The sequence below is a fragment of the Sebastes umbrosus genome, chromosome 23 (genome assembly GCF_015220745.1).
Source record: "Sebastes umbrosus isolate fSebUmb1 chromosome 23, fSebUmb1.pri, whole genome shotgun sequence".
Taxonomy (NCBI): Eukaryota; Metazoa; Chordata; class Actinopteri; order Perciformes; family Sebastidae; genus Sebastes; species Sebastes umbrosus.
In genome coordinates, this window is record NC_051291.1 from 766582 (window position 1) to 784194 (window position 17613).

At 42.8% G+C, this 17613-nt stretch overlaps 1 protein-coding gene across 5 annotated transcripts; it reads left to right on the plus strand.

Annotated features, from left to right (window-relative positions):
• The first annotated feature begins 1330 nt into the window (after positions 1–1330).
• On the plus strand, positions 1331–17134 carry tmpoa (thymopoietin a). Of its 5 annotated transcripts, none has more exons than XR_005205581.1 (8): positions 1331–1859; positions 10920–11037; positions 11200–11349; positions 11513–11658; positions 13961–14092; positions 14401–14632; positions 15818–15918; positions 16053–16148. XR_005205581.1 is itself a non-coding variant. In XM_037760848.1 (8 exons), exons 1-8 carry the CDS (start codon positions 1587–1589, stop codon positions 16465–16467), a joined length of 1539 nt encoding a protein of 512 aa, XP_037616776.1. In that variant the 5' UTR covers positions 1333–1586; the 3' UTR covers positions 16468–17134. The 5 variants fall into 5 exon arrangements, 4 of the variants coding, with proteins under 4 accessions (XP_037616776.1, XP_037616777.1, XP_037616778.1 ...); XM_037760848.1 differs by having other exon boundaries at positions 1333–1859; positions 14401–14604; positions 16053–17134; XM_037760849.1 differs by having other exon boundaries at positions 1333–1859; positions 13964–14092; positions 14401–14604; positions 16053–17134.
• The last annotated feature ends 479 nt before the right edge of the window (positions 17135–17613 follow it).

Genomic DNA, 17613 nt, shown 5'->3' on the forward strand with positions numbered 1-17613 from the left:
AGAAGTCCAGGGTGCCCAACATTTGAAATGTTTCCAAAAGGGCAAAACCTCTAGCCCTACTTTAGTAGGGGTCAAGCAGTGAGCGGGGGTATGTGAGCCATGCCTTGTTTCACCTGTGCCAAATGGGAATGAATAGGGTCAAGTGGTTATTTTATGTACAAATACACTTGTTTCACCCTAAGCAATAACTAACAACGGAAAAAGAAAACTAAATTTAAAGTGATAGTGCCATAATAAATATATTGTCTTTTGGGGTTTTAAAGGTCCCATATTGTAAAAGGTGAGATTTTCATGTCTTTTATATTATAAATCAGGTTTAAGTGCTTTATAAATACTGTTAAAGGCTCCTTGTAGCAGCAGCTGACCAATGATTAATTAATTATTAATAATTAATTAATAATAATAATTATTATTAAATTATTAAATAATCCCAAAATTTTTCGCTGTCCAAGAAAATGTCTGAAAAAAAGTCTGAAAAATGTCTTTAAAAAAGGACAAATTGTCCAGAACATTTCTGAAAAAAGTCAGAAAAATGTCTTAGAAAATGATAAATTTTAGGAAAAAAGTCAAAAATGTCCAAAAAAGTTTTTAAAAAATCTGAAAAATGACTGAAAATTATCCAAAACATTTCAGAAAAAATGTCTGAAAAAAATTTAGAAAAATGTCAGAAAAAAAGTTTTTTAAAAAAAACTGTCCAAAAAAAAATCCAAAAAATTGTCCAAAAAAATTACAAATTGTCCAAAACATTTCAGAAAAAAAGTCAGAAAATGTCCTAAAGTTTAAAACATAATCTGAAAAATGACCGAAAATTGTCCTAAAAAAATTACAAATTGTCCAAAACATTTCAGAAAAAAAAGTAAAAAATGTCCGAAATGACCAAAAAATGTCTTAAAAAAAGTACAAATTGTCCAGAACATTTCAGAAAAAATGTCTGAAAAATGTTCGAAAAAATTACAAAAAGTCAGAAAAAAAGTCAGAAAAAATGACAAAATGTCCGAAAAATGTCCCAAAAAAGTTTTTTAAAAAATCTGAAAAATGACTGAAAATTATCCTAAAAAAATTACAAATTGTCCAAAACATTTCAGAAAAAATGTCTGAAAAAAAGTTAGAAAAATGTCAGAAAAAAAGTCAGAAAAATTTACAAATAATTAAAAATGATAAATAATTAATTAATTATTAATAATTATTAATTTGAATTTTTGGGGGGGTTTTGTTATTTTTTCAAAATTAGTATTTTTATTTATTTTATTATTATTGATTGTATTTATTTCTCCTGCTCACCACTCCAGTAGTCCAGCAGGTGGCGGTGATGCACTGGTTTATCCAACAGCCAATAAACACCACAGAAGAAGAAGAAGAAGAAAAATCACGTCACTTCCGGTCGCCCCTCATGCGGGGAGTAGCAGTAAAACCCGTCCGGTGCAGATCTGACCCGCAGAAGAAGAAGGGGCCGCTTCCAGTCAGCAGAGAAGAGGAAGCGAGAGTAACGGCAGCAAGTCGCGTTGTGTTCCTCACTGCTCCGGCTTGTTAACCGTGTTATCCGGTATTAGTTCAGAGTCTAACTGTGTCCGTCTGTCGCCGCCGACATGCCGGACTACCGGGCCGACCCGTCCTCCCTCACCAAGGAGAAGCTGAAGAGCGAGCTGCTGGCTCACAACGTGGAGCTGCCGAGCGGCAACCCCACCAAGGACGTGTACGTTCAGCTGTACCTGAAGAACCTGACCGCCCTCAGCCTCAACCACAGCCAGAACCAGAACCAGAACCAGAACCACAGCCACAACCAGACTGTGGATGTTTTCTCCAGCGACGAGGAGCTGCCTCCGCCGGTCCTGGTCTCCCGGAGCCGCTCCTCCGGCAGGGTGAGTTCACTCTACACAGTATTCACATATTCACAGGTACAGAGGATGGAAAGAGTCCAGTAAAACTCTGGGAAATTACAGAAAAATGACCAAAAACGTTTTTTAAAAATCTGAAAAATGACCGAAAATTGTCCTAAAAAAATTACAAATTGTCCAAAACATTTACGAAAAAAAGTCAGAAAAATGTCCTAAAAAGTTTTTAAAAAATGACTGAAAATTATCCAAAACATTTCAGAAAAAATGTCTGAAAAAAATGTAGAAAAATGTCAGATTTTTTTTTTTTTTTTTAAATCTGTCCTAAAAAAATTACAAATTGTCCAAAACATTTCCGAAAAAGTCAGAAAAATGTCCAAAAAAGTTTTAAAAAATCTGAAAAATGACTGAAAATTATCCAAAACATTTCAGAAAAAAATGTAGAAAAATGTCAGAAAAAAAGTTTTTTAAAAAATCTGTCCAAAAAAAATTGTCCAAAAAAATTACAAGTTGTCCAAAACATTTCAGAAAAAAAGTCAGAAAATGTCCTAAAGTTTAAAACATAATCTGAAAAATGACCGAAAATTGTCCTAAAAAAATTACAAATTGTCCAGAACATTTCAGAAAAATTTCCAAAAAAATGACAAAATGTCAGAAAAAAAAGTCAGAAAAATGTCCATTTTTTTTTTCTTTTTTTTTTTAAATCTGAAAAATGACTGAAAATTGTCCTAAAAAAATACAAATTGTCCAAAACATTTACGAAAAAAAGTAAAAAAAAATGGCTGAAAATTTCAGGAAAAAAGTATAAAAAATGGCTGAAAAAAGTCAGAAAAATGTCCGAAAAAAAGGTCCCAAAAAAGTTTCTAAAAAAATCTGAAAAATGACCGAAAATTGTCCTAAAAATATTACAAATTGTCCAGAACATTTCCGAAAAAATGTCTGAAAAAAGTCAGAAAAAAAGTTTAAAAAAAGTCAGAAAAATGTCCGAAAAAAGTTTTTTAAAAAATCTGAAAAAAGACCGAAAATTGTCCTAAAAAATTACAAATTGTCCAAAAAATGTCTGAAAAAAGTCAGAAAAATGTACAAAAAAGTTTAAAACAAAATCTGAAAAATGACCTAAACAAATTACAATTTGCCCAAAACATTTCAGAAAAAAAAGTAAAAAATGTCCAAGTAAATAATGGAAGGTAATAAAAGACAATGGTTTTAAAAACTAAAACCAGGTATAATCAGATAATAATCAATTTACAATATATTGGGTCTCAATAAAATCACATCATATAATACTAGACCTAATTTTTGCTGTTTAATATTAAGATTCACATTATATCATCAATTAAAAACTCATTATTAGTAAGCAGTTTACAGAGATAATCCATAAGGAAAACATTATGGAGATAAAAACAAACAAATAAAATATAAAATACATAAATTGTTCTGGCAGAGCGTTCCATATATCACCGAACCTCAGTAAATTAAACCAAACTGTAACCGAGATGTTCGGCACATAGTTAGGAGGTCTGAGTTTGGAGTTATTTTGAGTCAAATAATTGTTGATTATAGGAATATTACATTTGAATGGAGATATGAGGGAAGAGTCCTGTTCAAAGATAAAGCGATCTGAAGTTGGTTAACTTGATTAAACACTGAGGACGCCGGACTTAGTGATCGTTTCTGAAGACGAAGAACAGGGATGGGTTTAGTGCATTCTATTTTTCTTAAACCTCTGATGGTTCCTCCATCCCAGTCACACAAACCACATTCAGCTTTACTTCAACATGTTGAGGAGCACTTTCCCTGTTGTTGGTAACAACAGAAACCGCAGACACAGCCTTAGGTTTCTCTACTGATTATTATTATTATTATTATTATTATTATTATTATTATCAGTGGTTCTGTCTGCGGTGCAGGCCGGCTGGGGTTTCTCTTCATCATCCACTCTTTGACATGATCATTTAATCATCAGTCTGTTTTTTTAGTGGACAAATGGAGTAGCAGCTTTACCTGTTTGTTACGTGAAATGAAATCACACCCAGAGTTAGTTAAAGCACAGATAACAGATGTGTTTGTGTTGGGGCGGGGGGGTCTCAGGTTCTCAGCATTCCTCTGTTGGTTTAATAATGATAATCCCCTCCAGCCAGCGACTGTCTGCATACTTCAGAACCTTCAACAACATCGATTCTTTCCTGAAGTACAGTGTGACTTCTTTTTGAAGCTGAGCCCAGAACTTGTTTGAACATTAGTACTTCTTCTTGCATGTCTCATGTTTCATGTCAGACCTGTTCACCGAGGATTTTAATACCGTTATACTGTACTGAGGGAAAATCAGGACGGCAGCTAAGAACCGTTTACCTTTTTGAACTCAAGAAGTGACGAGCACGGACGCTACTCAGCCAAGATCCTCTCATAGGAATGAACGGGGCCCCGCCTCCAACGCTGTATCCAGTTCTCTTAATACATCCATGGTACTGACCAAAACGTGTCTCTGGCACAAACCGTCATGAAATATTTGAGAACTTTGACTCTTTTATTCAGTAAAGAAATTGTTTTGGTACAAAAAGACTGGTAGCAGCAAAGCATTGAGAACCATACCCAGACTCGTGGGTATCCATAGAACCCATTTACATTCACATATCTGGAGGACAGAGGTCAAGGGACCCCTTTGGAAATTGCCATGACAGTTTTCTCTCGCCAAAATTTAGCGTAACTTTGTAGCGTTATTTAGAGATCTTTCCGACAAGCTAGCATGACATGGTTGGTACCGATGGATTCATCAGGTTTTCTATTTGCATATGATGCAAGTAGCTTCACTCTAGATCTAAAACTGAACCCGCTACGGCCTCTGAAAGACAGTAGCGTTAGCCGAGGTTGTCGGTACCGATGGATTCCTCAGGTTGATATCAGCATATTCCCGATACCTTGACAACCTGCTACAACCTCTGAAAGACAGATTAGCGGGCCGTCTGAGTTTTAAAGTCCCCATGAAATCAAAATAGATGTTTTATCATTGTATTGTGCTGGCTGTCACCTGTACTCCAGTATCTGGCCCAACAATGACAAAAAGGTCTTTTAGTCGGTACTCTTCCAGGTGTGCAGCCGGACGTGTCTGGTTGGGACTTGTTTTGGGGGGGGAGGGTCTTTAGTCTGTCCATGAAGACTGAATGAATGGAGGGTGTAAGCAAAGACAAATGGAGAGGTGAAAGAGAAAAGACATGTCAAACATGTGGGAGGTGACGGTGTGTATGTCGTCTCAGTAGTTCAGATATGTTTTGCATACTTTCTTCGCCTGAGAAGATTAACGTTCATATCTCTTCTTTGTGGTTGGTGTGCTGTGAGGCGTGGACGGTGAAGACGAGGAAAGGGGACGTCGTCTAATGTCGGGCATGACAAGCCGGATGAGTCTCACCTGTCGGGCCCTGATGTGTGTGTGTGTGTGGAATCTCTGACTTGTAAAGTATGTGATATGATAGTGAGATAGTGTAGAAGAGGAATGCTGAGAGGTGGCGCTCTGACCCTGATGGTGTTTAAACAGAAGCTCTACCCAGCAGGTATACTGTTGGTTGACATCACTAACATGGATCACATCTGGATATGGGATATATGGGAGTGGATATATGACGTTCCCAGTGTGGACGAAGCGTTACATGAAAGTAAATGGAATATATGAGGTTGGGTTTTGGTCTGTTGGTCAGAAAGGACAGGAACAATTGGGCTCTATGAAAGTGTGATGGACGGTTTTCTGATGTTTTACTGGCTATGCGATTAATTGATTGAGAATAAGATTGAGAAAATCATGTTCCTCTGTGTCCTCCGGTGCTCCTAACGGCATCTGCAAGATTTCACAGACCGGAGGAAAACAAGCAGTAAGAGCTGATCTGAGGTCTGCTGTCCAGCTGCTGTCTATGAGAGCCAGCTGTCAATCACTCTGAACTCCGACCAAACGGTCAAACCAGGCAGCGCTGATCAAATATGAATCAATATTCTGTTACGTTAATGCCTATTTCTCTCCTCACATGTTCTCAGAATCATCTTGTAGTGCACGGTTTAGCTGGAACATGAGAACGTTTGTGACGCCACAGCCATGTTGAGATCAAGTTGAGGAAATACCAAGCACCGCCCACCAGCCGGAGCACAGCCAATAGGAACGCTCTCTCTCTCTCAATGAGATGACCTGTGATTGGCGTCTTGATATTGAACCTCTTGTGTGTGGACGTCTTTCTGCCAGGTGAACACGCGATGTCTGAAGTCAGGCTGATGAGGTTCTTCTCAGTTTAAGCTCAAGATTGTGATTTACTTGAATGTAGCTTTAATGGCAGACGGGGGAGACGTGTTACAGCAGCTGGGACTGTTATCTTGCTGGGCTTGGCCTCTTCATTGAGGAAATACTTTAGTCAGGAAGAGGAATGTGTGCTCAGACTGCCACCATGTATGTGTGTGTAGTAGGGCTGTGGAAAGACGCCGCAACGAGACGTGTGTAATTAGTCGTCCTTTGTTTTCTACGGCAGTAGTGTGGTATTGTAGTGTAGATGTTTATCTTGTGAAACCCGATGCTCACGTGTCTGAATGATTACAGGCTGCAGGAGGAGGAGGTGGAGGAGGAGGTGGAGGAAGAGGAGGAGGAGGTGGCCACGCACGTCAAAAATTCATTCCTGACATTTTTGACATAGTTAACTGAAGTCGGAGAGGACTGTTGTGTTTTTCATGCTCGAAGTTTCTCCCATTTGAACTCTGCGTTAGTGAGATTTAAGATAAGATATTCCTTTATTAGTCCCACAGTGGGGAACGTTTCACTGTACAGCAGCACAGAGGGGATATATACAGTATAGTGCAGAAACAAGAAGAAGCAGTAAAATACAAAAATCAAGATACAAAACGGTGCAAAAACAAAAGTAGACATATAAAATATGAACAATTTAAATAGAAGGAAATATAAACAAGGAACAATACATACAGTATTGACAATAAACTGGCTAGTAACACAATTGCACAAGTGGAAATATGATATATATGATATATAAAAATATGATATTGACACTGACAACAACAATAATATCAATATCGTGTGCAATACTACTTCTTTTTCTGTTTTTTTAGCTTACTTTACCTTTTTATTTTACTTATCTTATTTACTAATTTTACTAAATGTATCTTACTTGATTGTTATTCTTTTAGGCACTGGTGCTAGAAATAGTACTTTTTATTTTATACACTTGAACTTGTTGTATTTTTGAGCAATCTCTGGCACAAGAATTTCCTTTGGGATTAATAGAGTTCTATCTTATCTTATCTCATCTCATTGCACAGTGATAGGAATGAAATGTCCCCTGCGTAGTGTTGATAGACAGTCGGTGTACAGTATAATGCCGTTGTCAGTTTTTGGTGTGTAAGTATTTAGAAGAATTAGCCGTTAGTGTGAAGAATGAGTGACACAGTTTAGTAGAGTAAATCGTGGTTTAACCACACCGCCACACATACTCCATTGTTACTCAGCCAAGCAGCAGAGTTTAGCCACAGGTCCTGGCACGTAACCCCTCAAACTGCTCCGTCCAGGCTGCAGAGAGGAGTTGTAAAAGGAAAGTCTGGCTGTGTTTGTGTAGTGAGTTTACTCCACAGAGCTGTGAGCTCAGCGGTTAGTTATGCCTTTTAAAAGCCAGGGTGTAGTCTACAGAGGAGGGATCACAGATGCCTTGTTCCCTCCTCCTCTTCCTCTTCTTCTCCCGCTCTCTTCGGCTTCAGGCTGCTGTTGTTATTATGAAACAGCCTGGATCACATCCAGACCAAACCCTGCTGCCGAGGGCCCACTGAGAGCCCGACGCAGAGTAAGACAACCCCTGTCTCTCTCTCTCTGTGTGTCTCTGTGAACTTCACTGAAGTAGAGCGTATCATCTTTGCATTCCTCACATTTTCCGTTGATTAGTTGCCAGCTGAATGAGTTGCAGAGAGTTGCTTTAGGCCCCAGATGTTCATTTAAAGCTCGTGGTCGCTTCCAGAGCGGATCTTTTGTGGTCGGACAAAGAATTCCCAATAAGTAGTTCTGGTTTGTTGTTTGAGCTAAAAGGTGCTGCTCTACCTCCACCTGCTCTGATCAGAGTGTCTCTGCTGGCATCAGAACAGATAGCTGCAGCAGTCTATAATACCATTTCCACACTTTTCTATACACGTGCATTCCACAGACGTACATCCACCGCCTGGCTCCAGTGTTGCCGACTATTTTTAGTGGGAAGTAGGTAAAGCCTGCTTGAAAAGTCACAAGATGTCGCTAGATTATGTTGCACGCAGCAACAAAACAAGCAGGCCCAGTGATGGTCTATAATGTAACGTCCATATAGACCTGCTGCTACAGGGAAATGTCATGTGACGCCACATTCTGAAGGAAATGAAGTGAAAACATCACATTCTTCAGTCGGCCAACAATGTGGGAAACCGTACCGGTGGGTGTGTTTGGCATCCTGTCATTTTCAACTTTGGGTTTAAGCTGCAGTCGGTAGAAACAGAGCAAATATAATTAAAAAACAGTCTCTATATGCTGACCATGAAAAAAGACCATGTGCCCCTGTGTCCTCCGGTGCTCCTAACGGCATCTGCAGGATTTCACAGACCGGAGGAAAACAACCAATCGGAGCCGAGCTGGAGTCTGCCGTCCAGCTGCCGTCTTTGAGAGCCACGAGTCTGAACTGACCTGTGATTGGTCAAAGTCTCCCGTCACGGGCTAGATGTTCTAAAGCCTGAAAACAGAGCAGAAGTGTAGTTATCGCTCAGAACACTTGAATTACAACATGCTGAAAGGTTATATTTGCTCAATGATGCCAAAAACATTCTGCCTACCGCCACCTTTAACACCCTAATTAAAAATGGAGGTATGCTACTAGTGCAAGCTTAGCACTTCCTGTAGCTGCTTCAAAGTAAAAGCATCCAGTTGAGACTGAATTATTGCTTTTACTGTGGAGTACGAGAGATACAAAAATGCAGATTGTCTTTTGCCTCTAATGAATCTGAGTTCGACCATTTAATCAGTCTGGTACCGCTCGTTTACGTCCACTAAAGGTACTTGTTTCTGCCACTAACGGGCTCAGAGGTCATTGAAATCATCTAAATATTCAGCCATGACATTGAAAATCTTTTAGATTAACACTAAGCTACGCTTTCTGTAGTCCAACACGACGACACCAGCACCAGGAGTGACAAAAAACTGCCTGCCGGTTAATCGACTATCGGCTTTTTTACTGCTCCAAACTGTTGTCACTATCGGCCTCTAAAAATCCACTATCAGTCTACCTCTAATCTGAAGCTTGTGCTTTACATGCTCGGCTCTAAATGGGGTATTTCCTCAAGTTGCCACTAGACTGCTCCTGTGTGGCAGATAGGGCTGTGTATTGGCAAGAATCTGGCGATACGATACGTATCATAACATCTGGTAAAAAACTTTGTTATGCCATCAGTGGGATCTGCATTTGGATTTATCACAGTCACTGTAACATCCAACATCATAGCTCTACTTTGAGAGGACACACCTCTTTGCCAATGAAATAAAGTATTTACTGAGTTAATCGTTGCATGTGAACTATTAATTAAAGGGACAGTATGTAAGTTTTTACACGTACAAACATTTTTTAATAACGTTTTATTGCCAATGTGTAAACCGGTTGTGACTTAACCTACAAAATTAGACCTTCCCTGACTTTCTGGGTTTCCTCTATCAGCCAATGTGACGACATGCGCGCTTGCGAGTGGCTTTATTTTCAGCTCCGTTTACAGTGCTAACAGCGTGCAACCACAGCTAATGTTCGGTTAGAAACGGAGTCCACTATAACGCCAACAATGCTCGCTTACGTCTATGTAGAGCGAGCACAAGCGTGAGCAACAGGACGCTGACTGTCGTTGACTTAACGGCCACATGTGTCGCTGTTAACAAGACATTTCTGATTCTTACATAAGAATCGATACAGTATCACTAAACATAATATCGCGATACTCAAGTGTATTGGTATTTTCTTCCACCCCTGGAGGCAGACGACATGAACGTGTAACTGGAATGTTCACATCATGTTTGAGCAGAACGTTTTATGCATGCATACTTTATGTACTCATACATTCATATGTATCTACGCAGAGCCGAGGAGGAGACGCAGGGCTTTATTTCAGAGGCAGAGTAATTTCCTGTAGGCTGGTGTGTGTGAGGGGGGGGCGGCTTCAGCCCAGCATGTTGTTTACTATCATGACACCGCCTCCGGCATCTGACTATAAAAGTGCTGCTTTATTTCCCTCCTTTTTTCTCTCTCTCTCTGGCTGCACTTCATCTTAGGAAACTGAAGGGAACTCCTCAAATGAAAGCTTCCAAATCATGTGTTTGTGTGCATGAGTACACATCACACACATGCCACCACGTACAGCATGTTTATATAGATCATGCATGAAATTAAGCAGTGTTGGATTTCTTTTTTTAAATCACATTCTTGTCCTGCATCCTGTTCATTGAAAGCACCGCTGTGTTGATGTGTGATTAGCAACCTGGTGAACGGGTTTCTGTAACTGTGCCGAGGGGCAGACGCAGCTTTCCTCTGAGTGAATGAACACGGCGAGCTAAAGGCAGTTCCCAGGAGGATGTTTAGAGGTGGGCAGGGTGGGGCGGTCTCTCTTAATACTTGAAATCAGAACCGTCCCAGAAAAGACCAAATGCTGTAGAGATGGACAGAGCTTTTCTTTAGCAGAAGAGAAAACTTTAGTTTTTGTGAAAGTTTGTGGTCTAAAAGATTGTCACGTTGTGTTATCTTGGGTTAGTGCACAAACTGTCTGTTGGCTGACTCTTTTCATATCATTACATCGCCTCAGGAGGACAAACATAAATCCATGACAGTCCGTGACCTGACCCTGATGAAAGAACAGTTTATCAATACTAACCGGGCTGCTCTCTCTCTCTCTCTCTCTCTCTCTCTCTCTCTCTCTCTCTCTCTCTCTCTCTCTCTGTCTCTCTCTCTCTCTCTCTCTCTCTCTCTCTCTCTCTCTCTCTCTGTCTCTCTCTCTCTCTCTCTCTCTCTCTCTCTCTCTCTCTCTCTCTCTCTCTCTCTCTCTCTCTCTCTCCTCCCGCAGAAAGCCACCAGGAAAACCGACAAGGTTCTGCCGGATGAGATGGACGTCACCGTGCTGACCGACGTGGGCCTGAAGGACGAGCTGCTGAAGCACGGGGTGGACGCAGGGCCGATTGTTGGTGAGAGCTGCAGCAGGGATCCCGTCTGTCCTCAGCACACAGATACATGACTGCACTTCACACACACACAGTGTTGTTTGGGTTATTTTCTGCTTTTGAGTCCAAGTATGATGACCGTGCAGGTTTAATTGAACGTGTCAACCTCTCGCTCCATCCTCACAGCATCCACCCGTAAGCTGTACGAGAGGAAGCTGCAGCGGCTGCTGGATGACGGTCCTGCACAGCCGCCGCTGCCGAAGCTGCTTCTCACAGAGATCCAAGTCAACCACAACGGCAACTCTGAATCAGACCTGTACAGTGACAAGGAGGACGGTAAGAACGGTGCTACGCCGTTCATGCTCATTATATGCTAGACACCATGCAGTGTGTATGACTACCATGGTGTAAACACCGGCTAAAAACCTGTGCTGTTCAGTGGAAAGTAACATTTAAACTCACCTGTATGTCCCTCAAGTAACACTGTGTGTTTTGTCAGAAGTGACAGCGGAACCAGAACCAGAACCAGAACCAGAACCTGAGCCTGAACCTGAACCAGAACCAGTTCCAGTGTTGGAGAGACCGGTGAGGAGCAGAGGGAAGACGCCCGTCACCACCCGTACCCGCAGCAGCCAGCACCACACGGTGAGCCGACCTCCGGGTTACTCCTCCACTTCATTTACCCACAGCGAAAACATGTCCGCACAAAATGTCGATACACATGAGTGTTGCAATATTAGGAGCGATTCTCCAAGACGCTGTATGGGTTTTTAATTAACCTGTTAAAAATCCGCCGGCATCTTTCGGAGGTTGTAGTGGGCTCCGTTTTACAGGAGTGTTTAGAATTTTATTTTATTTTAAAACCAAGTTCCTATGATGTTAGAAGCCAGTGGAACGGAGGCTAGCCTTCGACTCTCTGTTGTCCTCGCTGTTCTGTCTCTTCATTTCTGGTTGCTATTGTAAGTAAACACAATAAAAACGTCTCAGTCCCGATTGATCCACACAGCCTTCTATACATTTCTCAAAGCTGGGAACACAAGTCCTCCTTTTAGAGGAGGTCATATGACCGGCTGACACCACCACAGAATGGCACAGTTGGCTTTCTGGCAGCAGCAGCTCCACGTTTCGGTGGTGAGAAAAAGTCATGAGCGCCGATGGTTATTAAGTTATTAACATTATTTGCATTCTTCACAAAGGATCCCCCTAAACCAGATGATTGTACTTTGTGGGTCCACCCAACTATCTAACATATAATATTGACTTATTTTATAACATCATGTGAATTCAGCTTATATATTCAGTGTAATGAGTCTCCACCGTCACGGTGTTTTGAACTCGGACAACTTCTGTTATCATATAATAAGGTTATGAATACATAATAAAACACAAAGACCAACACACCCTGACCAGTTCTGACTATTAGAACAGTAACATGACAGCTGATCCCGGCGGCGCTGTGCAGGAGAACTTATCTACTTTGCAACTGAGTGCTTCCTTGTTGCCACCTGTGAAACACATCAGGTCACGAACCGCATCAGAACTACTAGTTTAATTTTTCCCTCTGGTCGGTACCAAGTCAACTGCACTACAGGGATGGAGGTGACCTAGTAGTAGCTCGCTGATGTCCTTCTCAGGAAGAGGAGTTCTTTCCTTTCGTCCTGTTCTTCCTCGTTCCTAGTACAACCATTACACCAGTTAGCTCTGAAGACACATTATGATGCACGGTTTCCACGTCATTAACCACATTCCAACACAGCACATTCTGCTGAACAACCAGCGCCACTTGTTTAACATTACCAGTTGCAGACAGCATGGATTAACATTAACAAAGAAAGCCAAACTCATTTTAGCATCTGGAGCCGAGTGTTTCCCCCGTCCTCCTCCACGAGGCTGAGCTGCTGCACTTCATCAGGTAGGATGGGACACCCAGCAGCTGGGCTTGATTATACAGTTTCCTCCCAACGCTGGCGAAGGAAGTGCTTTTTCATTTGGAGCGCAGTCCCACCCAGCTCAGTGTGAGCCCGTAGGATCAGTGTATCGGTGCTGCTCGCTGCATGTCGGACTCAAAGCACATGATGTGGATTAGCTGCTGCCATGCACATGCCGGATGCTTCACATGCTGACTGTTTCTCTTCAGTCCTGATGTCTGCTCTCTTCCTTTTTCTTCTCATGTTACTGTATTCCTAAAACCTCCGCCCACGCTCCATTTAGTTTTGTAAAGTAGAAGATTAATAACTAATAGTCCAAAGTGTTGAAGCCTCTTTTGGGGGAGTAGCAGTGTGAACTCATCTCCCAGATGTGAGGTGTGATTCAGCAGTGCTGCTGCTGCAGGGCCCATTTGATTAGGATTGTGAGCAGCGCCTCCTGCTGGTCCGACTGTCAGTGTGCACCTGTTGAGCTGAGGCCATGGCTCTTTTTCATGGTCGGCAACCTTTACTATCAAAAGAGCCATGTCAGGCAAAAAAATAAATAAAAAATCTGTCTGGAGCTGCAAAACATTTGATCATTGTGATGAAGGTAACACAGTTTATAGTCTAAGTATATAGTATATAAGTCTAACGTGTCTCCTCGTTTCCTTTCCTCGCCTCCTCTCCTCGCGTCTTAGTCCCTCCCACGGGAGATGCGAGAAGAGAGGGAGCGAGGAAACTTTTTTTTTTGAGAAATGAGACGTCCTCTCCTCTGAAGCATCTCGTGATAAAACTTTTAATCTCTCCTCTCCTCTCTCCTCTCTCCTCTCTCCTCTCTCCTCGAGGCGTTCAGGACGCTCCGACAGAAACGCAAGAGCAGTGAGCAAACCGCTTCCATCTCATTGAAAACAATTACAAAAAGCCGCCCCAGGCTGCTAAGAAGAATGTCCAGTCAAAGTATAGAACTGCCTCAGGTGTCTCATAACTGCGTCTATAAATAAGACTTCCTGTCCTCCCGTCCTTTCTGCACTCTGTCCCAGCAGATAGTGCCTGAGGATCTCAGGCCTGTATTGACCAGTCAGGTCCAGTTGGAGTCTGACAGGAGGGTTCACCACAGACTGGACAGTCCAGCTCGTGTTGATCCGCCCTCCAGCTCATGCAGACCTGCTCAGGTAGCTCTGGGCTTTGTTTGTTAACTCACCGATACCTGCATGGACTCACGGGTCTGTTGGTGTCTCATATATCTGCTGATCTGTGGCTTCCCCTTAAACAGAGATACCTGTATCCTGTCATCTTGTCTGCACTGAAGGGTGGGCATGTGTTGGCAAATATGTGACGGTCACCATTGGGTTACATTTCACCTGCTTCTTTGTCACGATGAGGGGACGAGCACGGCCATCGGGACCTTTTGGGGCTCTTTGCCAATTTATTTTCCTGTCTCACGTGTATATATCTAATGATCTAGTCTTGTGTTCTTCAGGAAGCCTCTTTGGCTTGTACTGAACAGAGTCCACGACCCGCCGCCATGCCGTCCAGGCCTTCCTCCCCTCTGGTTCAACTCACCAAAGTCAACCCGGTCACCTTTAGCCCCATGAGTAACATCTCGCCCATTAAGAGACAAGAGTACCACTGGTCTCTGTCGGACCAGCTTGGATCTAAGCCTGGCGGGGTCTCTGTAGCACGGGTACAGCTCTACTGTACATACATGTGTGGTTGGCTGCATTTCCTCTTTTTGTTTCTATCCTTCACTCGTGCTTCTCACTGACACTTCTATCTGAATGGTGCACTGTGGATCTTTGCTTCATAGTATGTACTGTGAGGTTGTTAATGATCAACCAGTCAGTTGTGTGTGCAGCTGTTGAGGCTCTCTGCAGGGACAGATGTGTGACAGCTGGACTGTCCTCGACACACAGTCACACAGATCGTTTGTGAGCAGGAGGAGTGTGCCTCTCCTACTGCAGCCCTGTGAAGACGCCCGGCTGCACATCCACACTGACCGAGGATGTGGTTCGTGAGACCGGTAGACTGTTGTGCCGCATTTCCACCGCACCGCTCCCTCACTCACTTGGAACCATTCTCTTTTTTTTGAGGATAGTGCGATACGAGAAGGTGGAGTTATAACACTGCAGACCACTGATTGGTCACAAGACCCGCTGTTTTTAAATAGCCAAGATGCTGGAAATGGCGAGCGCAATTTTTAATTCATTCGACCCGGATTTTAAAAAATGGCATCCCTCAATACGACGCACGTACACTACGTAGGCTACACTACGTAGGCTGCACTACGGCATACACTACGTAGGCTACACTACGTACACTACGGCATACACTATGTAAGCTAACTGCCGACGTTCTCTGAAAGGATCCAGCGAGTGTCATGTCGAAGATGATGTCACAGCCGTTTCACGCAGCGTCGCCATGGCGATTCGCTACATTGAGAGGATACTAGAGAGAAAAGGATCTGGTACCAAAAGTGAGTGGAGTGGAACCATGCAGTGGAGATAAGACTCTGTGCTCTGTGTCACATTCACAAGATGGTTCGGTAGTCAACGTGGTGGTTCAGTAGTCAACGTGGTGGTTCAGTAGCCAACGTGGTGGTTCAGTAGCCAACGTGGTGGTTCAGTAGCCAACGTGGTGGTTCGGTAGCCAACGTGGTGGTTCAGTAGCCAACGTGGTGGTTCAGTAGTCAACGTGGTGGTTCAGTAGTCAACGTGGTGGTTCAGTAGTCAACGTGGTGGTTTGGTAGTCAACGTGGTGGTTTGAAGTGTTCACATGGTGAGAGGTGTCTAATATAACGCAGGGCACCGTCTGCTGGTCCAAACGTGCACCTACAGGTTATCGTAGTGAAGTAATGGGGGGGGGAATTTTCCCTAAATCATGCTTGTTTTGTGTTTTAGGTGGAGAAGATTGCAGCCAGCGACCAAACCCTAAAAGTGGAGGAGAATGACGTCCTGAAGGAGCTGTTCCCTAATGACATCAACAGTCCAACAGGAATCACGTAAGTAACCAATCCTTAATGTTATCAGAGTGAACTGTTGTTCAGCGTAGCATCATCATCATCATCATCATCATCATCATCATCATCATCTCACCCTCAGAAAACAATGACCGTAACGTGCTTGTCTCTTTCAGCGCCACCTGTCGACGACCCATTAAAGGAGCCTCCCGTCGCCCAGTGAAGTCCAGCGACCTGTGGAATGATGAAAACTACGTCTTCTCTCCAAAAGCCACCAAGACAACCAGCTCCTCCTCCTACACAGAGAGCTGCACTGTCAACAGAGTCACCAGTCTGCCCCCCTCCTCCCCCTCCTACACCTCCTCCACCTCCTCCAACTCCACCTCCACATCCTCCTCCAGGCTTCTGTCTGCAGCGCCGCCTGCAGGTCAGACCAAAGCGGCGTACCGCAGCGTGTCTCTGTGGATAAAGCTGTTCCTGCTGGCCATCGTGGCTGCTTTCCTGTTCTTGGTTTACCAGGCCATGGAGACCAACACCATCAACCCTTTCACAGCCCCAGACACAGAAGTGGCCAGTGGCAGCACAGCGTAGAGAGCACAGGAAGTGTCTGACGGAGGAGGGGAAATAGAAGCCTGCCTGCTTTTATTTTTCCAAAGTGTGAATATGCATCGTAGCCGTTTTTATTCATGGGAGCTGTGAAATGATGTGGCATCTTCGCCCTATTTTCCTCAAGATTTTCTCTTTTTCTTTTTTCTAAATCAGTGAATCCCTCAAGAGGGGCGACGTAGCCGTTTCAGTGACACTTCAAGGATCACCGTGACATGTTGTGAAAGGACGGTACCTCCTGTGCCACACACAGTAGCTTTCATAGAAATATGTGGACTCACTTTTTATTACTGTGTTTATTTTTTTTTTTATGTCATGCATATTTGCATTGTGCGTGAGTGTGTGTGTATGGTTGAGATTATTTTCTCACACTTTGCCTTAGTGTCTGTCTCTGTTAGTCATTAACAGCCTTGAAGATGGAGTATGAGCCTGTATTTTTGTTTTCTACCTTACTCGACCATCTTTGTTAATGAGACAGGGAGGCTTGTTATTATAATCCAAATACTTCTCAAATCTTCTTAAACTCTACAACGATATTTTCTTAAGGTTCCCTTCTAATAAATTGAATGTCCCCGTGTATTCTACTTCATTATGTATTCATTGTCACAAATATTGAATATCCACTCAATAAAAGTATTATGTTGTTACTGTGCCTGTGAGAGCGTTTTATTCATGAGGGTGCTGTAATGTAAATATATGCTTTTTAGAAACTTTGCCATTATATTTTCTAGACTTTGTCTTCAGTCGGAGAGTTTTATTTGTTTCTGAATCACAAACAACATGAGGACTTTTCCTAATAAGAAGTGAGGGAGCACCACTCATGCAACATGTGAAACCAGTGTAGCGCAGCAGTCGTTGATGAGTTGGGTTACCGAGGAAGAGGAAGTGGGTATACTCCTATATATATTCCAGTGGCTTTTTGGCTGATAGGTGGGTAATGAACCCTGCCTGTGTATACCCTCCACTACACCACTGTGTGTCACCAAAAGCACCCATCCTCCAGGTAATGACAACCACAACTCAGGTGTGACCAGGAGTGCAGTGACGTTACTGAGTGATCCTCTCTAGTACTCCATGAGCCAGGGGGGGTTGGTCGTGTCACTTTGGAGGGACCATGTCTCATGATGATTA